Source organism: Pristiophorus japonicus, chromosome 10, assembly GCF_044704955.1.
Source record: "Pristiophorus japonicus isolate sPriJap1 chromosome 10, sPriJap1.hap1, whole genome shotgun sequence".
Classification (NCBI taxonomy): Eukaryota; Metazoa; Chordata; class Chondrichthyes; family Pristiophoridae; genus Pristiophorus; species Pristiophorus japonicus.
The window spans coordinates 172,677,994-172,702,050 of record NC_091986.1 but is presented as its reverse complement, the minus strand read 5'-3'; the positions used below and the strand labels follow the sequence as shown (position 1 = coordinate 172,702,050).

The following is a 24,057-nucleotide window of genomic DNA, read 5'->3' as shown; positions in this document are numbered from 1 at the left end:
CTAATAAGGATTTTCTCCAGTTCCTTCTTCTCACTCGACCCTCGGTCCCCTAGTATTTCCATACGGTTATTTGTGTTTTCCTTCGTGAAGACAGAACCAAAGATTTCTTCAACTGGTCTGCCATTTCTTTGTTCCCCATTATAAATTCACCTGAATCTGACTGCAAGGGACCTACGTTTGTTAATCTTTTTCTCTTCACATATCTATGGAAGCATTTGCAGTCAGTTTTTATGTTCCCAGCAAGCTTCCTTTCACACTCTCTTTTTCCCCCCCCCCCCCCCCGTAATTAAACACTTTGTACTTCTTTGCTGGATTCTAAATTTCTCCCAGTCCTCAGGTTTGCTGCTTTTTCTGGCCAATTTATATGCCTTTTCCTTGGATTTAACCCTATCCTTAATTTGTTTGCCATGGTTGAGCCACCTTCCCCGTTTTATTTTTACTCCAGACAGGGATGTACAATTGTTGAAGTTCATCCATGTGATCTTTAAATATTTGCCATTGCCTATCCACCATCAACCCTTTAAGTATCATTCGCCAGTCTATTCTAGCCAATTCACGTCTCATACCATCGAAGTTACCTTTCCTTAAGTTCAGGAGCCTAGTCTCTGAATTAACTGTCATTCTCCATCTTAATAAGGAATTCTACCATATTATGGTCACTTCCCCCCCCCCCCCCCCCCCCCCCCCCCAAGAGGCCTCGCACAACATGATTGGCTAATTAGTCCTTTCTCATTACACATAACCCAGTCGAGGATGGCCAGCCCTTTAGTTGGTTCCTTGACATATTGGTCCAGAAAACCATCCCTAATACACTCCAGGAAATCCTTCTCCACTGCATTGCTACCAGTTTGGTTAGTCCAATTTTTTGTAGATTAAAGTCGCCCATGATAACTGCTGTACCTTTATTACACCCATCCCTAATTTCTTGTTTGATGCTGTCCCCAACCTCACTACTACTGTTTGGTGGTCTGTACACAACTCCCACTCGCATTTTCTGCCCTTTGGCATTCCACAGCTCCACCCATACAGATTCCACATCATCCAAGCTAATGTCCTTCTTTACTATTGCATTAATTTCCTCTTTAACCAGCAACGCTACCCCACCTCCTTTTCCTTTCTGTCTATCCTTCCGAAATGTTGAATACCCCTGGATGTTGAGTTCCCAGCCTTGGTCACCCTGGAGCCATGTCTCCGTGATGCCAATTATATCATATTCGTTAATTGCTGCCTGCGCAGTTAATTCGTCCACTTTATTACGAATACTCCTCACATTGAGGCACAGAGCCTTCAGGCTTGTCTTTTCAACACACTTTGCCCCTTTTAAAATTTGCCCCTTTACATTCCTCCAGCCCAAAAAACAACTGTTCACCACGAATGTTTCCTGTCACTTATCCAATTTTGTATCCATGCTGCCACTGACCCCTTTATTCCATGGGCTTCAACTTTGCTGGCAAGTCTTTTATGCGGCACTTTATCAAAACATCTTTTGGAAGGCCATGTCCACCACATCAACTGCATTGCCATCATCAATCCTCTGTTACCTCATCAAAAAACTCAGTCAAGTTAGTTAAACATGATTTGCCTTTAACAAATCCGTGCTGGCTTTCCTTAATTAATCAACACTTGTCCAAGTGACAATTTTGTCCCTAATTATCGTTTCTAAAAACTTCCCCACTACTGAGGTTAAACTCATTGGCCTGTAGTTGCTGGGTTTATCTTTATTTTTTTTTTGAACAAGGGTGTAACATTTGCAATTCTCCAGTCCTCTGGCACCATCCCGTATCTAAGGAGGATTGGAAGACTATAGCAAGTCCCTCTGCAGTTTCCACCTTTACTTCCCTCAGCATCGTCGGATGCATCCCATCCAGTCCTGGTGACTTATCTACTTTAAGTACTGCCAGCCTTTCTAGTACTTCCTTTTCATCAATTTTTATCCCATCCAGCATCTCAAATGCCACCTCTTTCACTGACTTTGGCAGCATCTTCTTCCTTTGGTCAAGACAGATGCGAAGTACTCCTTTTCGTACCTCAGCCATGCCCTCCGCCTCTATGCGCAAGTCTTTTTGGTTCCTAATCGGCCCCGCCCCTCTCCATGCTACCCATTTATTATTTATTTACCTGAAGAAGACTTTTGGATTCCCTTTCATGTTAGCTGCCAATCTATTCTCATACTCTCTCTTTGCCCCACTTATTTCCTTTTTCAATTTCCCTCTGAACTTTCTATATTCAGCCACACATCTCTGCGTCAACCGTGCATATATCGGAAGGCAGCTTTTAAGCATAAATAGTGCTCACGTATAGTATAACTCCAGCCAGTTTGACCACTGTGCCTGCAAACATGATAGGTACAATGGGCCCAAGTATCCACATGATTTGCGCCTGATTTTTAGGAGCAACTGGTGGAGAACGGACTATCTTAGAAATCGCAATTCTCCGCATTTTTTTTTTCTGCAGTTCGAGTCAGGTTGAACAGTTCTACTTTGGAACAGAATTCTTTCTTCAAAAGGGGGCGTGTCCGGCCACTGACGCCTGATTTGAAAGTTTCCACAGTGAAAACGTACTCCAAACTAAAGTAGAATGGAGCAAGTGAAGATTTTTGTAGAACTGAAAAAACCTTTTCTACACATTAAAAAATCAGGCGCAGGTTACAAATTAGGCATCCAGAACGAGGTGCGGGGGGAAGGGAAGTCATTAAATTCTATAATAAATCCTTATTTATACTTACACAAATATTATACAAATAAACCCAACCTGAATAAACATTTATAAGCAAAGAAAAGATTAAATAAACCATCTTCCTACCTGTGTGAAAGTGCTTCAGGCAGGCCTTTCGGGACCGAAGGCTGAACGGGCCGGCCCGAGACTTCGGGCAGGGCCCGTCCCCAGCACCAGATTTACAGGTAGGTGGCGTTGGGTTGGGTCGGGTCGGGGAGGTTCGGTTCGGGTTGGGTCAGGGGGGGAGGGAGAGAGGGGGGGGGGGAGGGAGGAGCGAGGGGGGAGGGGAGGGAGGAGCGAGGGGGGAGGGGAGCGAGGGGGGAGGGGAGAGGGGGGAGGGGAGAGAGGAGAGAGGAGAGAGGAGAGAGGAGAGAGGAGAGAGGAGAGAGGAGAGAGGAGAGAGGAGAGAGGAGAGAGGAGAGAGGAGAGAGGGAGAGAGAGGGAGGAGGGGGCGGGGGGGGAGGGAGAGGAGTGGGGAGGTCAGGTCGGATCCAGTCCGGGAGCGGGAGTCGGGTAGCGTCCAGTGGGGGGGGGGCGGTCGGGTCGGGGGGCGGGAGCGCGGGTTGGGTTGGGTCCAGTCAGCGGGGCGGGGATCGGGAACAGGAGCGCGGGGCGGGGCGGGGAGCGGGAACAGAAGCGCGGGTCTGGTCGGGTCCAGTCGGGGAGGAGCGGGAACAGGAGCGCGGGTCCAGTCGGCGAGGCAGGGAGTGGGAACAGGAGTGCGGGTCCAGTCGGGGAGGCAGGGAGCGGGAACAGGAGCGCGGGTCGGGTCCAGGCGGGGAGCGGGAACAAGAGCGCGGGTCGGGTCGGCGGGGAGCGGGAACAGGAGCGCGGATCGGGTCGGGTCCAGGCGGGGAGCGGGAACAGGAGCGCGAGTCCGGGAGGCGGGGAGCGGGAACAGGAGCGCGGGTCGGGTCAGTCTGGGGGAGCGGGGGGGCGCGGGTGTCGGGTCTAGTCCGGAGGCAGGGGGGCGCGGGGAGCGGGTGTCGGGTCTGGTCTGGTCCGGAGGCAGGGGTGGGGGGGCGGAGAGCGGGTGTCGGGTCTGGTCGGGGGCGGGGGGGGGAGCAGGAGCTGGCCGTGGGAGGAGCCTTGTTCACGCAGCCGCAGTGAGGCCATTCAGCCAGGGCTAGGGGCTGCGTGCTTCGGCCCCCTCCCACACAGTTTGGCGCCTGGAGCTACTGCACTTGCGTGCCCACTGTAGCGTGCATGTGCAGAGGTCCCGGCACTGTTTTCAGCGCAGGGACCTGGCTCCGCCCCCCCACAGCTCGTGCTGGCTGCGCCAAGGGCCAGAGGACCTGCAAGTAGGTGGAGAACAGTGAGGATTTCTTTAGGCGCACTTTGTGGCGCGAAAAACGGGCGTCCAGGTCGGGACTGCGCCGTTCTAGGTGCGTGTGGAAACTTGGGCCCTATGTACTTGCACCCCAAGGAATCACTGTTTATTGATATTTTTGAAAATAAACCACAGTCCTATTCTTTGTTAACATTTGGCACCAATAAGTTGTGCCGAAAGTATGGATGTCTGTGCTAACTGCTTAAAAAAAAAAGAAAATATCTTGTCAAACTATCAGCCTGCCTCATTCCTGTCTGATCGGTCTTGTTTTTCCTTAGTTTTAAAGAGCTACAATTTTAGAATAATAAAATGCTGAGTTAACTATTTGCTTTTCTTCATATTCATATCTACATTAGGTAGATTAGAAAGAGATGAGGAAACTTAACTGTGCTGTGTTGCAGTGCTAATCTAGTTGCAGAGGATGTAACTTAGTTATAGATAAAAGGAATAAGAAAGAATGAAAAGTTCTGTATTTTTAATCATGGCAACCTGTCTCAAAATTGGAATATTATTTCCTGACTATTTGAAAACTGAAGAAACTAAAAAGTGAAAAATACATGTATTGTTCTGTTTAAGCAATCAAGTATATTAAGGAGACTGGACCAACTTGATATCTGAGTAACTCCCTAACTTCAAAGCTGGAAAATAAAAATATTTTAATGTGCACACAGTTCCTTCAAAGACTTTTTTGCACAAAATAAAATATCCCTGATGAAAACAACCTAAAACTATTTTTAAGGAACTGTGAAATGACACCAGACTTGTTCAAATTTTGTATTTTAGGAATTCAATTTGTATCTGCATTGTTGAAAAAATATATCATGTGTATATATTTAAAAATATACCTAATTACACGCTTCAAAAAAGTCTTCATACGTGGCCAGAGGAAACACATATTTAACCAGTGTTTATTTTGTTTTTCAGATGCCTGCAGTGGAAGTTAATACTGGATCTTTGGGACCCAGTGACGGAGGAACGGGTATTCCAAGTTCTAAAAGACAAAAAACGGAGGACACTGCTACGCAAGGTGATAGCGACTCCTCCCAACTGCCTGAGAAAGAGAAGTCTAATGCTGCTGAAAAGCAAAATGGAGCTGATGTCCCCACTCCATGCAGCAATCTCAACTCCCAGAGCGAAAGCAAAGGGAATGAGTCACCAACAGTTTGTACATTTAAAGAGGACAATGGGCAGCATAATGAGAAGAATTCTATCACTGTGCCTGGAAACAAACCTGAAATTGAATATGAATTAAGTCTGTTTTATAAGGAATTGGAAACAATGGAAAATGAGACTGATTTGCATGTTAATGAATGTGTGGATGGTTCACAAGGTTCAGCAGAAAGCAAAGAAAATGCTGCCATGGATAATCACAGAGGAAATAAAACTGGCAAGGGATGCAAAAAAATTGCAGGCATGAAACATCGAGCTAGAGAAGTAGGTGACCCATGTATTGATGCATCACAAATTCATGCAACTGAACACCCATGTGCTGCACACTGGAATAACGTCGCGTCCCCCTCAAGACCTCAGTGGAACCAGCCACAAGCTTTCATCGGGCCTCTCAGACCACCTCTACCGAAGTTCAATATCCCACTTGCTTATCAAAGATATAGTGCCCAGGGGCCAATGCCTTTTCCTCATGAGGGAAGGTTATTAAGTAACAGTTATAGCAGTGACTGCAACATTCCACCATTCACAGCAAAACATGAGAGTTGTATTGTGCAGGCAGGTCCCATCAATGACTGCATGATACAGCCTGGCCATAAATATTTTTATAACTATGGCCCACATCAAACGACCAAAGGCCAGCCCATTACGTTGAAGCCTGGTCAAACTAACTTGTATCAGCAAGCACCGCAGCTTTCGAGACTAGGTGTTGGAGATAAAGTACTCATATTTATGCGTGGTCCACCAGGCTCTGGAAAATCTACACTTTCACGGTAAGTTTGATCCCAATTGTTTGCAATTCACTGGTTACTCCTTTTTTGAAAAGAATATATTCAGGTTTATATTGGCATTACTTTAGAGTCTACTGTCAGTCTGCTTGTATTTAGAAGAGCTTCAGTCAATGAATCAGAAGTGTAATCATGTCGGTAATCTAAAAAAAGATCTTGATTGTGGATAACCTTTGGCGTTTATTACTTGAACCAGGGAGATATTTGTTTTTTTCATATGCTGATGATATGTGCAAACCTTAATGTCAGAGATGGAAGATTTTGAAGCCTCTGGTTAGCTGTCTTCCAGAAAGGCAATTAAAGCCGTTCGACACAGTGGGTAGTTGGAGAGGAATGGGCTGGTTAGCCATCGGATTTTCCATGGAAACTATAGCATTCCACCGCTTTACAGTTTTTAGCTTATGCACTATAAGAAGAAATTATTCCCAAATTAGTAATAACACTTGTCAGCACCTTTCATTAGTTTACGACAAATTAACAGTTTTAAATAGTTCAGTGTGTCAATGCACACTTTAGCCATTCTCATTTCTTTTTGTATTTTAGCTTCCATCATCTAATTTCGAATTAACACAGTCTGTTTTTAAAATTTACATGTTTTTTTCTGTGCCTTAGGAGTTGTGTTACCCATTGAGCCAAGACCCACACCGTAATAAATTCCCTTTGGCTGAAAACTGTTTACAAAACTGCATTTTATCAACTGGTTGAAATTCAGAAGGCTCATGGCTATTATGATCAGATCAATTTTGAATGCAGTTTGATAGCATCAAAACAAAGCATTATTGTTGTCACTTGTTAACTTGGTGGCTCCAGTATTCTGAAGGGAAGCTTTTTGTGCTTTAAATAATTTTTTTCCCAATATAGATGTTTAATTGAGCTGTTGACATTTGTCATTCTTGCTATTTTTAATTGTGTTTAATAAATATATACACAATTGTAGTCGTGTGACCATCATAATTTCAGCATAGCACTTGGGTATCACATTTCCTAATTGATTCCAAGTAAAGTAGCAGCATATTAGAACTTAGGAAATAGAGAGCGTATTGATCAAAAGCAAGGAAGGTGGCAAGAAAGCTACCACTGAGGACTTTGGAGGGATTGGGGGGTGGGGTGGGAGGGTGGGGGGGGCTGCTGGAAGTATCAAATCTGGAATGACCAGCTTGGGGAACACATCAGTGAAAAACGGTGAACTACATCAGACCCGTTTCGAACTTCTTTGCCATCAGTGTGGCGAGTGTGTGCTTATATGGGCCCCAAGTTTCCACATGCGGCAAAACAGGCGCCCCTCCGAGCTGGGCGCACGTTTTTCGCGCCGAAAATGGCACCTGAAAAAAAACGCGCTATTCTGGAGCGCTTTGCAGCTCGATGTCAGCTTGGCGCGGAGCCTACCACTCGCGCCGATTTTGTAAGTAGGAGGGGGCGGGTACCATTGAGTTTTTTTCGTGCCGTCAACCCTGCGCGTGCGCGTTGGAGCGTTCGCGCACGTGCAGTGTGAAGGAAACATTGGCACTCGGCCATTTTTGTAGTTCTTTGTAGCTGTTCAATTTTTAACATTTTTTAATAAAACCACATTGCCCTTCCATGATCAGCACTGAGGCTTCTTGCAGCAGTGAGAAGGATGCAGGAAGCCTCAGAAGTTGAGGCAGCCGTTTCCCGACGGGCCCGACCGATGGCAGGGGGGCCTCCTCCCCCCCCCCCCAAGCCGTCGGGAACAGCTGCCTCCTCCCTCCTCCCTCCCCCCCCTGCCCCCCCACCGTCCGGAACGGCTGCCTCCCCCCGCTGCCGTCGGGAACAGCTGTCTCCTCCCCCCCCCCCCCCTGCCGTCGGGAACGGCTGCCTCAACCTGTGAGGCTTCCTGCAGCCTTCTCCCTGCCTGAAGCACTTTCACACAGGTAGGAACATGGTTTATTTAATCTTTTCTTTGCTTATAAATTTTTATTCAGGTTGGATTTATTTGTATAATATTTGTATAAGTATAACTAAGTGATTTATTGTAGAATGTAATGACTTCCCTTCCCCCCCACCTCGTTCCAGACGCCTAATTTGTAACCTGCGCCTGATTTTTTAATGTGTAGAACAGGTTTTTTCAGGCCTACAAAAATCTTCACTTGCTCCATTCTAAGTTAGTTTGGAGTACCTTTTCACTGTGGAAACTTTCAAATCAGTCGTCAGTGGCCGGACGTGCCCCCTTTTGAAAAAAAATTCTGTTCAAAAGTGAAACTGTTCTACATGACTAGAACTGCAGAAAACTTAAATGTGGAGAATTGCGATTTCTAAGATACTCCGTTCTCCACCAGTTGCTCCTAAAAATCAGGAGCAAATCATGTGGAACCTTGGGGCCATGGTTTCTAACCCAGTAAAAGCGTTAAAATCACTTTTTTCACAAGAATTTGATTTTATTTATAAAGTTGTCTTTAAATGTTTAAGTAACTTCATTTAGTGTTTTTATGTTGTTTCAGCTTTGCTCAAAATCTTGGTTTGAAGTTGGCATTTGACCAACACCTATCAAGGAGATGGCATAGCCTGAGAAGTTTAGAAGGTGCATGATGGGACAAATAGAATTTTATCATGTGGTGGGCTGACATAACTGGAAGGTGGTGTATTAGAATTTGAGTTTTTCCAAATTGGTTGAATACAAGCTGCAGAATGTTGTTTTTTTTTTGTGAATTGTTCATTACCTGTTATTTGTTAGCCTAGAGAAATAACATGTCAGAGACTGCTGACCAGAGACTGAGATAGAAAGAACCAGTGTCTTTACTTCAAACTTAATCTGTTTCAATGAATTGATGTTGGAAACTGTTCAAGTAAACACAGGCTCTGAGTACTATTTTGCAAGTCAGAGCTAAATGTTCTGCTTCATTCCAGTTGTGCTAGTGCAGAACACTCTAGTGTACCCTCCAGCTTACTATGAGCAAGATTTGCTATTATTATGATATGCTCCTGATATTGCTGTTAATATATACAATAATATTAAAATGTTGGATGCTTCTGACTTGTACCTCTGCTCTGGAATTGAGCAGCACGTTCCAATCTGCAAACTTCCCTGATCAAACACTTGAACTGTAACTGGCTGGTATCGCTGCTCCTGAAAGAGCAGTTGCTTCAACTTGGCAGTCGGACAATACATTGTGCATGACATGGTGTAACACTCTTTCCCCTCATAAAACAGTGTGGCTTCTGACTTATTGTAAGCAACACACTGAGATGGATGCGTCTATATATTTGAGCAAAATTGATTTATTTTTATTAAGGCTATTGTAATTTAGAATTGTCTCTGTCTGACAGGTTGTGAGGGGATTGTTACTCATTTTTCAGATCATTGGTCTTTGAATAAATAAAAGTATCTCTGTACTAATGCACAGGTGGGCCAGTTGTATTTTCAAATCAGAATAGAACTTCATGTTGGTATTACTACTGTAGAATTGTATCGCCATAAACAATAGATGCTTCTGTGTTGGCTTGCTGTTATGTTGGGTATTTTGTATTGCCATCAGGGAAAGCCTGGAGATAATGTAATTATGATTACTGGTAATGAGCAACACTATATTGATGCTTGACACCTAGCAAGACAACAAATGAAATAGATGGCATTTACATTTTGTAACAAGTACCTTAAGCTAGATTTAGTTTTTTAAAAAGCGCTTGAAAACGGCGAGCTAACTTCAGAAATTTGGGGAGCAAGTTCTGCATCCCGAGGTAAACTTAATAATTGCATCCATTCCTCATTAACTATATTAATGCATAGTTTTTGCCATTGTATTTTGAAGTAATGTAAATACATTTATAATGAACTTCTGTTGGAACAGATGACCCTATTTAAAAAAAAAAAACTATTCCTGATGGGTTAAGATTACTGACGAATTTGGTGTATGATTTGATTTTTCCAAATATAATCCAATTGCATATGTAATCATTCTTCAGTATTTCTGTCTGCAGGTTGCTGTTGGCTCAGAGCCCTAATGGTGTGGTGTTAAGCACAGATGATTATTTCTGTCAGAATGGAGTTTACTGGTTTGACCCAAATTTCCTTGGGGAAGCTCATGAGTGGAATCAGAAGAGAGGTATGAATTAATTAATAGTATTTTGCTTGATATCACTCTGAGCACTGCTGTCTCAATTTTTGTAATTTGTGTTACTTTTGATCTGAAAACTTTTGATAAATGATTACGGAAGCTAAACCTAGTCAATGAATAACAAAGGACAAGCCTTCATGCTTTATTTATGGAATAGCTGTGGGAATGGAAAAATGTAGCATGGCAACATGGTGGTATAAGTATCAGTTTGCCGTGCCCTTCAAAATTTGTAAAATGAAAATACACGGTCATAACTTCAAATTCGAATCTTTTGTTTTAACAGTAGATTGAGAATGTAACTTAAACTTCCTTTTGAGGTATAATACATGAATAAATGTGTTTTTTCTATAATAAATTTTAGATTCTAAGATGTGTTTCCTTTTAATTTTGAAAGAAGTTTGAATTGTTGTCCCAGTCTTCATATATCATAAAGCTTTAAGATACAGGTTGGACCTCTCTGGTCCAGCACCCTCAGGACCTGACTGGTGCCGGAACAGAGAATTTGCCGAACCACAATCTTATTGAATGGTGGTGCAGGCTTGAAGGGCCGAATGGCCTACTCCTTCACCTATTTTCTATGTTTCTATGCCGCTCCCTGACCCGTCGCACTGCCACACCCACTCACGCTCCAGGCACAGTACTGATGCTGAACCACGGGTGGTTCCAGATCAGAGAGTCCCAGACTGGAGATGTCCAACCTGTATATTGATTTGCAAGTTAAGTATGGATTTTTTGTTGAACAATTTTTTAACTGCTTTTATATTCGAGCTGCTTGAGTTCAGATTCGAGACTGGCTTTTGGGAGTTGGATTTTGCAGCTTCCAGCATTAACTCGGGCGCTCATCACGGTGACAAATGCTTAGACGTAGTTTGTCATTGGGACTATGAGTCTATCACTGAGGCAAACGGAGCGGCCGTCCCGACCCGATCTGGGTGGGAACAGAGGAGGAGCAGCGAGTAACAAACCACCAGGCATAAAAGCCCAGTGTCCCAGGACACAGAGCAGCAGTCGTGACCCGACCTGGTTGGGACCAGAGGAGGAACAGCAAGCAGCCAGCCACCACAATGAGCAGGTAAGAGAGGGCGACTACTTTCGACGTCACAGGAAGGCAGGGAAGTGATTGGTGAGTTTTTCTCTCTTTACTTTAAATTAGGGGCCGGGATTAAAAACTTTAAAACTAAATAGAATTAATTAAATACATTAGAGATGGCAGGGCAATGATGTGTCACTGCTGCAACATGTGGAAGCTGGTGGACGCCATTGAGATCCACAGTGACCACATCTGCAGCTCAAGGAACTTCGGCTCCGCGTTGATGAGCTGGAATCCAAGCTGCAGACACTGACACATCAGGGAGGGGGAGAGTTACCTGGACGCCGTAATCCAGGAGCTAGTCGCACCAACTAGATTAATTAATTAATTCAAATTCGATCCGTGGTCAGGGACAGGAGGGTGTGACTACGCATCAGGAAGGTATGGGGACTCAGGATGGAGGCGCCTCAGCCCTTGCTCTTGTCAAACAGACTCGAGTCTCTTACTCCCTGTGTGGACGAGAGCAGGGTCTGGAGGGAGGATGAGCAAACTGACCACAGCACCATGGTACAGGGGGCCATTCAAGTTGGGAGAGTAAATACAAATGTGGTCGGAGACGGTATCATTAGGGGGATAGCGTGAGTCCCAAAGGCTGTGTTTGCCGACCTGGTGCCAGGGTTAACGACGTCTCCTCTGGGCTGGAGAGGAATTTGGAGTGGGAGGGGGAAAGATCCAGTTGTCGTGTTCCACGTGGGTACAAAAACATAGGTAGGACAAATAAAGGTTCTGCTGAGGGATTATGAACAGTTAAGGGCCAAATTAAAAAGCAGAACCACAAAGGTAATAATCTATGGATTACTACCAGATCCTCGAGCAAATTTGCATGGGGTAAATAAGATCAGAGAGATGAACGCGTGGCTCAAAGACTGGTGTGGGAGAATTGGGTTTTGGTTCATGGGAAACTGGTACTTGGGTAAGAGGGAGCTGTTCCGTTCGGACGGGCTCCACTTGGACCATGCTGGGACCTGGGTCTTGGTGGATCAAATAACTCGGGCTGCAGAGGGGCTTTAAACTAATAAGTCGGGGGTGGGGGGGAGAATTCAGGTGAGCGAAAAAAATTTCCAAGTCAAAGAATGAGAAGGCAATAGAACAGGGTGGCACTGGGGTAAATGAAAACCAGAGCGTGCCAGGAAGGGACAGAATGTATAAACATAACGGTGAATCAGAAAGTGGGGTCAAAGCTGGGAAAAAATGTTTTTTTTAAACAAAAAAAAGCAAATTTAAAAGCTCTTTACCTGAATGCATGCAGCATTCGTAGCAGAATAGATGAGTTAACGTCACAAATAGATATAAATGGGTATGATTTGATAAGCCATTACAGAGACGTGGTTGCAAGGTGACCAGGACTGGGAACCAAATATTCAGGGGTATTTGACAATTTGGAAGGACAGACAGAAAGGAACAGGAGCTGGGATAGCACTGTTGTTAAAGGATGAGATCAGTGCATTGGTGAGAAATGATATTGGCTCAGAAGATCAAGATGTTGAATCAGTTTGGGTGGAGATAAGAAATAATAAGGGGAAAAAGTTGCTGGGCAGAGTCGATAGTCCCCCTAACAGTAGCTGCACTGTTGGACGGAGCTTTAATCAAGAAATAATGGAGGCTTGTAAAAAAGGAACGGCAATAATCATGGGCGATTTTAATTTTCATATTGATTGGACAAAGCAAATTGGCTAGGGTCGCCTTGAAGAGTTCATAGTGTATCCGGGATAGTTTCCTTGAACAGTACGTTGCGGAACCAACCAGGGAGCAGATTATCTTCGATCTGGTATTGTGTAATGAGACAGGATTAATAAATGATCTTGTAAAGGATCCTCCAGGAATGAGTGACCATAACATGGTTGAATTTCAAGTTCAGTTGAAGGGTGAGAAAGTTGGATCTCAAACCAGTGTCCTAAACTTAAATAAAGGAGACTACAAAGGTATGAAGGCAGAGTTGGCTAAAGTGGACTGGGAAAATAGACTAAACAATAGACGGTTGATGAGCAGTGGCAGACATTTAAGAAGATATTTCATAACTGGCAACAAAAATATATCCCAATGAGTAGGAAAGACTAAGATGGGATAACTATCTGTGGTTCACTAAGGAAATAAGGAATGGTATCAAATTGAAAACAAGGGCATATAATGTGGCCAAGACGAGTGGGAGGCCAGAGAATTGGGAAACTTAAAAGCCAGCAAAAAACGATTTAAAAAAAAAATGATCGAGAGGAAAGATAGATTATGAAAGTAAACTAGCATGAATTATAAAGACAGTAAGAGTTTCGACAGGGACATAAAAAGGAAAAGTGTCTAAAGTAATTGTTGGTCCACTCGCAGATGAGACTGGGAAATTAATAATGGAGAACAGGAAAATGGCGCAGAATTTGAACAAATATTTTATATTGGTCTTCAAGTTAGAAGACACCAAAAACATCGAATAGTGAATAATCGAGGGGCTACAGGGCGAGAGGAACTTAATACAATCAATATCACTAAAGAAGTAGTACTTGGTAAAATAATGGGACTAAAGACGGTCAAGTTCCCTGGACCTGATGGCTGACATCCTAGGGTCTTAAAAGAATTGGCTGCAGAGATCGTGGATGCATTGGTTGTAATCTACCAAAATTCCCTGGATTCTGGAGCGGTCACAGCAGATTGGAAAAATGCAAATATAATGCCCCTATTTAAAAAAAGGCAGGCAAAAAGCAGGAAACTTTCGACCAGTTAGCCTAACATCTGTTGTTGGGAAAATGCTGGGATCTATTATTAAGGAAGCAGTAGCGGGACATTTCGGAAAGCATAATTCAATCAAGCAGAGTCAACATAGTTTTATGAAAGGGAAATCATGTTTGACAAATTTGCTGGAATTCTTTGAGGATGTAACGAGCAGGGTGGATAAGGGGGAACCAGTGGATGTGGTGTATTTGGATTTCCAGAAGGCATTCTACAAGGTGCCACATAAAAGGTTCACAAGATAAAAGTTCATGGGGTGAGGGGTAATATATGAGCATGGATAAAGGATTGGCTATCCGAAAACAGTGTTGGGATAAATGGGTCATTTTCTGGTTGGCAAACAGTAACTCGTGGGGTGCCGCAGGGATTGGTGCTGGGGCCTCAACTATTTACAATCTATATTAATGACTGGGGTGAAGGGACCGAGTGTAATGTAGCCAAGTTTGCTGCTGATACAAAGATGAGTGGGCAAGCATATTGTGGGGAGGACACAAAATCTGCAAAAGAATACAGACAGGCTAAGTGAGTGGGCAAAAATTTGGCAGATGGGGTATAATGTGGGAAAATGTGAGGTTATCCACTTTGGAAGAAAAAATAAAAAAGCAAATTATAATTGAAATGGAGAAAAATTGCAAATTGCTGCAGTACAGAGAGACCTGTGGGTCCTTGTGCATGAAACATAAAAAGTTAGTCTGTCGGTATAGCAAGTAACCAAGAAGACGAATGGAATGTTGGCCTTTATTGCAAAAGGGATGGAGTATAAAAGCAGAGAAGTCCTGCTGCAACTGTACAGGGTATTGGTGAAGCCACACTTCGAGTACTGCGAACAGCTTTGGTCTCTGTATTTAAGAATGGATATATTTGCATTGGAGGATGTTCAGAGAAGGTTCACTAGGTTGATTTCGGAGATGAGGGGGTTGACTTATGAAGATAGGTTGGGCCTATTCACATTGGAGTTTAGAAGAATGAGGTGTGATGTTATCAAAACATAGAAGATAATGAGGGGGCTGGACAAGGTGGATGCAGAGTGGATATTTCCACTCATAAGGGAAACTAAAACTCGGAGACTAAGGGTCCAAGTTTCCACATGATTTGCGCCTGATTTTTAGGAGCAACTGGTGGAGAACGGACTATCTTCGAAATCGCAATTCTCCACATTTTTTTGTTCTGCAGTTCTAGTCGGGTTGAACAGTTCCACTTTGGAACAGAATTTTTTCTTCAAAAGGGGGCGTGTCCGGCCACTGACGCCTGATTTCAAAGTTTCCACAGTGAAAACGTACTCCAAACTAACTTAGAATGGAGCAAGTGAAGATTTTTGCAGAACTGAAAAAACCTGTTCTACACATTAAAAAATCAGGTGCAGGTTACAAATTAGGCGTCCAGAACGAGGTCGGGAGGGGGGAAGGGAAGTCATTAAATTCTATAATAAATCCTTATTTATCCTTATACAAATATTATACAAATAAATCCAACCTGAATAAACATTTATAAGCAAAGAAAAGATTAAAGAAACCATCTTCCTACCTGTGTGAAAGTGCTTCAGCCAGCCTCACAAGTTTGCTCGTTCGTTCCCGACGGCAGGGTGGGAGGGGAAGGAAGCCGTTCCAGACGGCGGGAGGGAGTGAGGGCCCGACCGCCCGCCCGCCCGAACGCAGCGGGGTGGGGGGAGGTGGAGCAAGACGTTCCAGACAGCGGGAGGGAGGGAGGGAGTGCGGGCCCGCCCGCCCGAACGCAGCGGGGGGGGGGAGGAAGACGTTCCAGATGGTGGGAGGGAGGGAGTGCGGGCCCGACCGACCGCCCGCCCGAACGCGGCGGGGGGGGAGGAAGACGTTCCAGACGGCGGGAGGGAGGGAGTGCAGGCCCGATCGACCGAACGCAGGGGGGAGTGGGGAGGAAGCCGTTCCAGACGGCGGGCAGGAAGGAGACAGTGAGAAGGCTGCAGGACGCCTCAGTGCTGATGTGCTGATGGCAATGTGCATTTATTAAAAAAATGTTCAAAAATTAAACAGCTACAAAGAACTACAAAAATGGCCGAGTGCCAATGTTTCCTTCACACTGCGCATGCGCGAACGCTCCAACGCGCACGCGCAGGGTTGCCGGCAGGAAAAAAACTAATTTAAATAGTACCCGCCCCCGCCCACTTACAAAATCGGCGCGAGTGTAGGCTCCGCCCCCCTGGGCGCCGCGCCAAACAGACAAGGAGCTGCAGGGCTCTCCAGAATCGCGAGTTTTTTTTCCGGCACCGTTTTAGGCGCGAAAAACGGGCACCCAGCTTGGAGGGGCGCCCGTTTTTTATCGTGTGGAAACTTGGACCCATAGTCTTAGAATAAGGGGCCACCCATTTAAACTGAAATGAGGAGGAATTTATTCTCTCGGAGGGTTGTAAATCTATGGAATTCTCTGTCCCGGAGAGCTGTAGAGGCTGGGTCATTTAATATATTTAAGGCAGAGATACAGATTTTTGACCGATAATGGAATAAAAGATTATGGACAGCGAGCAGGGAAATGGAGCTGAGTCCAGGATCTGATCAGCCATGATCTTATTAAATGGAAGAGCAGGCTCGAGTGGCCAAATGGCCTCCTGCTCCTATTTCTTATGTTCTTTGGATATAACAGTTTGATATCGAGGTGTTGGTAGCTCTTTGCATGAAAAATTGTTTTCTGACATCAGACCTGAATTTGACTATCAGTTTGTATTTCTGCTCCCTTGTCCTACAGTCATTGTTGAACTTGAAATTCACCCTTTTCATTCCATTTATTATTTTCTCTCCCTGTGTAAGATTCTCGTTCATTGTTCTCTTTCCAAAACCAAAGTATCTCAATTTCTCTAATCTTGCCTCATAACTCTGTTCTCTGGTACTGGAGATCAGCCGCTGACTCCTCTGCACCACTTGGGTGTTTATTTTGTGTCTTGTTGACCAGAACTGAACACTCTTAAAATTGTTGTTTGATGTGACTACTATACAGTTAAGCTTATGAAGATAGGTTGAGTAGCTTGGGCCTATACTCATTGGCGTTCAGAAGAATATGTCACAGTCTAAGGATAAGGGGTAAGCCATATAGGACCAAGATGAGGAGAAACCTTTTCACCCAGAGAATTGTGAACCTGTAGAATTCTCTACCTCAAAATTGTTGAGTCCAGTTCATTGGAATTATTCAAAAGGGCATTACATGTGGCCCTTACGGCTAAAGGGATCAGGGGGTATGGAGAGAAGGCCGGAGTCGGGTACTGAAGTTGCATGATAAGTCATTATCATATTGAATGGTGGTGCAGGCTCGAAGGGCCGAATGGCCTGCTCCTGCACCTATTTTCTATGTTTCTATGAGGTGATCTTATCGAAACATTTAGGGCTCGACTTTCCCCTGATGATCGCTGGGCTATCATGCATCTATCACCCAAGTAGGCAGGCTATCGCTCATTTTACCTTTAAAATTGGATAGTTGGGCCGGAACATCGCCTAACTTTCGGCACACAAGAATTTCACATCACTGAGGTGATCGTCCACCGCAAATTTCGCCACATCACCCGCACTTCGCCGAGAAGATCGCTGGAGAAAAGCTGCTCCCGACTGGCACTGTTTGGCAGGACTCGGCACTACGGACGCCATTTTGAACGTCTGAGGAAGTGAGAGGCTGCTTGACGAAGGGGCTTGTGAGGAGAATTAATTTGAGTTATTTTGAGGGCCTTACTGACTCTTTGGCAATCATCTGCTCACATTTCTATTTATTGAGGACAAAATTTAGGGCATTTATAGCAATAGTGATGGGGTCTGTAACTTCTCGACCAGTATTCGTCACTAATCACATGCTGCAGACTGAAGATGGGAGAAGGTATATTGAAGAACATTCTGTGCCCAATCAAAGAGATGGCAGGCTGCTGCTGCGGAGGAGACTTTACACCCGATGCACTGACAGGAAAAAGCAATCCGACCTGAACTTGTCCGATAACACTTGCCTTCGTAAGCTGCGCTTCCGAAAGGAGGTCATCGCTGAGATATGCCTGTTCATCAAGGATTACTGCGGCACCATCAGGACCGCACTGCCCGTTGGGGTAAAGGTTACTGCGGCACTTTCCTTCTACTCATTGGGCTCCTTTCAAGCCTCAGCTGGCGATATTTGTGGTATCTTTCAGCACGCCACACATTGCTCCATTCGACAGGTGACTCGAGCCCTTTACGCTTGTAGGATGAATTTTATAAACTTCCCTATAACCAGGGAGGCACAGACCAAGAGGGCCTTGGGGTTCTCGAAAATAGCAAACTTCCCCAAGGTGCAGGCAGCAACAGACTGTACGCACATTGCCCTGAGAGCACCTTTACAGGATGCGGAGGTGTTTCGTAACCAAAAGGGATTCCACTCCCTGAATGTGCAGCTCGTTGTCAACCACAACCAAATAATCATGGGAGTAAATGCTAATTTTACAGGCAGCATCCATGATGCGCACATCTTGCGTGAGAGCACTGTCTCTGACCTGCAACAGTCAACCACAGAGTCATGTTTGGATGCTGGGGGATAAAGGATCTGGCCTTGCCAGCTGGCCCATGACCCCCCCCTCCCCCAACGCATAATCCGCAGACGGAAGCCGAGAAGCGCTACAACGAAAGCCATATAGCTACACGCAATATCGTCGAAGACAATTGGAGTGCTGAAGCAGCGCTTTAGATGCCTGGACCACTCTGGAGGCAACCTATAATACCACCCTGACCAAGTCGCTGAGTTTATTGTGGTGTGCTGCATGTTGCATAACCTAGCTATAAGGAGAGGACATAAATTGCCAGATGGGGCTGCCGGTCCACCTCAGGAGAGAGGACAAGAGGAAGACGAGGAGGAGGAAGGTGACTGTCCTCCCCGAGGACTTAATTAGCCTGACAATGAACCCATGCCCCACGTCTCCCCCGCAAGACTGTAAAAGCCCCGTGGGAGTTATGCAGCTGCAAAATCCTTGCATCAGCAGCTCATAATTGAATGCTTTGCATGAACTTAAATTGGTTACAGTTATGGAAAGACACCAGTTGAAGTTGCATTACATTTCACACTTCCCTGGCCAGGCCATTGTTTTCCAACAATTCTATTCATGTTTTACCTTGCCTTATGTTGTTACAAGACACTGCACAATAATTGTAAAATGCAATAAAATATTTTAATAATTTAACAATTTAATTATTTTCAACTAAGGATAACACTCACCCTCAACAGTCTCCCGACAATAAATTTAAAATACAACATCAATAATAACAACACCTCTTTCCGCTCCCCCTCTTTTTCCCCCCCCCACCCCCCCCCCCCCCAGCCCTGTTGTAATTGGGTAATGGGACCATGATGACTTGCAGTAGGCGACCTCGAGGTCTGGTGCTGTGGGGGTGGTGATGGTGGCAGAATCCTTTCAGGGGGTGGGGGGGGAGGAGAAGACGACGTTTCAGATGAAACGACTTCCAAGCCAGAAGGAAGTTCTTCCTCCTGACTCGCATCTGTGCTGGCAGTTGGTAGGACGGCACCTTGGAGTGCAATGCTGTCTCCCGACATTATCGCATGCCGCAAGACATGGATGGCGGTATTCTGTTGGCCCATTGCCACAATCATGTGCTCGATACCCTCCGATATGCGAGCGGACATTTTGCCAATGTTTCCTCACCAAATGCCTGGAGGAGCTCTCGACTTATGGCGACACTCTCCCTGCACAGTGTGGTCATGTCTTCATTCGGATCTGCCCATTGCGACGAGTGCTGACCTCGCTGACTCACCCTCTGTGGGGTCGGCTTGGACACTGTATGCCTTGGGGAGTCGCACGCTGCAAGCCACTTGGGCCCACTACGACTGTCGAAGATGACGATGTGGCCGCAGGTACAAGAGATGGCGGATGCAATTGGCATCCTCTTCAGTGACTTCCATTTCCTCCTCCTTCTGGTTCAGTGGTTTCCTCCTCGGCACCCGTGGTGATGATCACCTGTAAGGGGACAGGTGAGGTCTCCTTTTGTGCCTGTTGAGTTGGGCGACCTGCAAAACACAATTGAGCTTATTCGAACAGGAGGGTACACATTCTTGCGCTGCGCTGGCATACGTAGGAGGAGCAGCACTAAACGTGATCGAGAGACGTTACATATTAATGCATCATATGGTTGTACGTCTATGTGGAATTCACTGCCCCAGAGAGCTGTGGAGGCTGGATAAGTTACTATATTTGAGGCGGAGATAGACAGACTTCTGAATGATCAGGGAGTGAACGATTATGGGGAGCGGGCAAGGAAGTGGAGCTGAGCCCTACATCAGATCAGCCATGATCTTATCAAATGGTGGAGCAGGGTCGAGGGGCCAGATGGCCTGCTCCTGCTCCTATTTCTTATGTTCTTGTGTTGTTAACCTGAGAGGAGCACAGAAGCTGCATGCATAACATGACATCATTTGTATATTATAATGAAATGCCGTTAATTACTTTGAATTAACACTGCTTTACACATTACTCACGTGACACAAGGGAGAGATCTGCACCACCACGGGTGATGGCCAAGCGACTGTGGGTGCCTAGAAATGCTGCCGCACGTTCCTCGAGGCTGCTGAGCAGGACGAGCCGAGCAGGGCTTCCTCTGGTGCGCCTCTGCTCAGATCAATTCTTCGATATCTTCCTCTGCAAACATGACCAGAGCATGGCATAAACTAACTTAAGCTATCATGGAAAGACAACAGGTTCCAACGTTGTATGCTAATACGGTTTGTATGGTTATAACATCTACGTTCAGATAAAATATTTTATAAATCGTGTTTAGGATTTAATGCTTCACACAAAACATCTCAACTACAATCTCCATGAGGGCGCCCGGGGGCGGGGTGTGAGGAGGTAATCGGGACCGCTGGTGAGATCGGCAATGACTGGAGCTCATGTCCAAAAGTGTCCCAGGGCAGCTCATTCCCAGTCCAGGCTGGCTCACTGTGTAAGTGACAGCAGCCGGAGAGACTGACATTCTGGGTAAAGGTGACCGGACACCTCATTGCTCAGTCGTGCCTTATCCACCAACGTTACCCAAAAGGAGACGGTGCCAAAATTAGATTTAAAAAGGGCGCAGGTTCCGAGCCCGGTCCAGATCTCAGCAGGGAATATGTGCAAGAATAACCAGCTTAATTTCAATCCAGGAGATTTACATGTTAAGTGGATCATTACAATTTAAAATCTATTTAATACTTACCCTTGCCAAAGCAACCAGGCTGTCCCAGCGCTTGTGGCACTGGTCTGACCCCCTCACCTCGTGGGACGCTGACGAGACCACGTCCGTGATCTCGTCCCAAATCTTCCGCTAGGCCCGGGTTGGAGGTTTCCCATGCCCACTCCGTGTTAATTGGGCCCACCGCGAGGGCCTCTGCCTCATCGGAGTAGCGTTTGGCCCCCCTCCTCCCCTCAACATCATCATGGCCACTTTGCGACTCTTCCAAATTTGCCGTCTCTCTGTCTCGCTCGGTCTCTGTCTTGCTCTTGCTCTCCAACCCTTCCAAATTTGCCACATCGCTCTGTCGCTCTCGATCTGTCGCGCACGCTCGCTCTCTCTGTCTCTCTCTATCTCTGAGTGTGGTGGAGACAGGGGAGGGGGATTTAAGAAGGCAGTTAGCAATGCCGGGGAATTTTTGCATTCCGGAATGATCTTGGAATAGTGAGCAGTTTTGGCAGAGAAGTAGGACTCGATAATACTTTAACTCTGTGGAGCAGAATCAGCAAAGTAAATAGAATGTTGAACTTTGCTGCCAAATTAATAAGAGTACAATTTGGAGAATGCTATGTTAATATTGTACACTTCTCTTGGGCTGCACCTTGAGTGCTGTATTTGCTTTTGATCACCAATATATGAAAAGATATACATAATCTGGAGTCGTGCAGAGAAGAGTCACAAAATTGATTCTTTGCATCAGCAATCTGAGATACAAAGAGACATTGAAGGAACTTTGGGTTATTCAACCTGAGGAGAACTGATTGGAAGAGGACCTCACTGAGGTGTAGAACAGTGCTTTGTTTAAAAGTGCAAGTAGGACAGGGGTTACATGTTTAAACGAGTGAAAGGAAAATTTAGGGCTGATGTTTGGAAATTTTTCTCTCAAAATTCTGAAAATTTGATTTGGGGTTCTGTGTAGAGAGAATTGAATGGAAATGCTGGAATTATATCATAAACCAGCCGTATGTTGTAATGGGAATTCTGTAGATTCTTTCTGGATCAGTGAGCTCTGATGGATGTGATTGCTTTCCTCTTCCAATCACAGCTATTGAAGAAACTTTGAGATTTTGAAAAATTGACAATTAATCTCAGCTTGAAAGTGTGAATGTTTCAGCGAAAGATGGGCCTCCCAACTGCTTATGCAACTTTTCCCCCCAATTAATGGTGGAAAGAATTTGTTGCTCGCTGTCCAAGGGAGGAGGGGTCAACAAGAACAGCTGCATATGAACGCAATGTTATTGTGCTTGACAATTCAGGTGGGGTGTTGCAGCTATTTCTGCTCCCTCCTGTGCGTTTTTTTTTCTCGTGGGGGTGGGGTTTGGTGCATAATGAATATTGAGTGTAATTCTCTGAGGATGACTGCCTTGAATTTCTGCAGCTCTAGAGAGAAATCAAATGTCATTTATTCCAATTGGCCTATTTTCCAGCTGCCTGTTTTGTGAAGGGGGAGGGCTCTACTACAATGGGGAAGAGTGGAAGAAGAAAAGCTGCATAATTCCTGCAACTGTCGGTGAGAGTTCTGAGGCCCCAGAACAGTGCTCATTCAATTATCGGACTATTCCGTGCAGCAGAGCACTTCTCCAGTCGTCCTGGTTAACCCTTGCCACTGGTTAAAGGCCTACCTCTGTCAAGCCCGTGTGGTGGCTGATGTGCAACGGTCACCACACATTTTTTTTTAATCCACGCACAGGCATCTTCCACCCCTCAATTGGAGTTCTGGACTGGAACATTGGGTCCTCCATTGAAACATCTGCAAACCCATGTGGAAGCAAGTCATCCTCTATTCGAGGGATCGCCTATGATGATGATGAAGGGGTGGGCTCTACAACAATCGGGAAGGGGTGGAAGAAGAAAAGCTGCAGAATTCCTGCAACTGTCGGTGAGAGTTGTGAGGCTTCATGTTTTGTGGGAGGAAGGTCTCACTCTGCCTGTATGATCCTCTGCTTCAAATATTTAACTCATTTCTTTCTTGGTAAATACAGTCCCTTGTTTCCGTAATCGTTTGTAAAAATAAATTTCTCCTCACTACTCTCCTCAATCTATCTGACGATATTAAATTGATGACCCCCTTGGCACTGACTCCTCAGCAAGAGGGATTTGTCTTTCTGTATTCACTGTCAAAGATCCAAATTTTAAAAACCTGTGTTCGTTCTTTAACACCTGCCCTAGCTACGAACTCTCATCTTTAGTTATCCCCTACCTCCTCCTCATGCCCTCTCCGAGCTCACCTTGTCAATTAGACCCACCACCTGCTCCCTAGACGCTATTCTCACAAAACTGCTGACCACCCAACATTTCTTCCTGGGCCCCCCCCCATGTTAGCTGATATTAACTGTCCCTCTCCTTTTCAAATCTGCCATCATCCACCTTCACCCCCCCCCCCCCCCTCAAAAAATGCACCCTTGACCAATGTTCCGCTGAAGGGGCAGTGCAGTAATGGGAAAGGTACCGCGCAGATCGCTTGCAGGCTATTGCATTGTAAATACTGTGCAGATGCAGAAATTTGAAGGGACCACGCATTAAAAGAAACGGGCAGTGCAAAACAAAGCACAGCTTACAGGGAACATTGCCCTTGACCCTTCTGTCCTTGCAAACTACTGCCCCATCTCCAACCTCCCTTCCCCCTCAGGTTCTGTGCTGTTGCCTCGCAACTCCATATTTGAATCCCTCCAATTAGGTTTCCATCCTTGTCACAGCACTGAAATGGCCCTAAGCAAAGTCAAACATCACATCCTGTGTGACTGACAAGTTGTGAAGTATTCCTCCTCATACTTCTCGATCTTTCTGCAGCCTTTGATATGGTTGACCACACCATCCTTCTCCAGCAAAGTCTCCTCCATTGTCCAGTTGGGTGCGACTGCCCTCGCCTGGTTCCATTCCTATCTATCCAGTTGTAGCCAGAGAATCTCAGGCCATGGCTTATCTTCCCACTCTTGCACCGTTACCTCTGGAGTCCCTTAAGGATGTATCCTTGGCCGCCTCCTATTTC

General features: G+C 45.4%; 1 protein-coding gene across 4 annotated transcripts in view; it reads left to right on the top strand.

Moving 5' to 3' along the window:
* The window catches only part of LOC139275198 (NEDD4-binding protein 2-like), a 114,319-nt gene that overhangs the window by 5,709 nt on the left and 84,553 nt on the right, over positions 1–24,057 (top strand). For 2 of the 4 annotated variants that reach the window (XM_070892335.1, XM_070892332.1), the window contains exons 2-3: positions 4,970–5,985; positions 9,919–10,058. In XM_070892335.1, the coding sequence (XP_070748436.1) occupies positions 4,970–5,985; positions 9,919–10,058 (1,156 nt within the window). The remainder of the gene's footprint in view (positions 1–4,969; positions 5,986–9,918; positions 10,059–24,057) is intronic. The other 2 variants (XM_070892334.1, XM_070892336.1) reach the window with 2 other exon arrangements.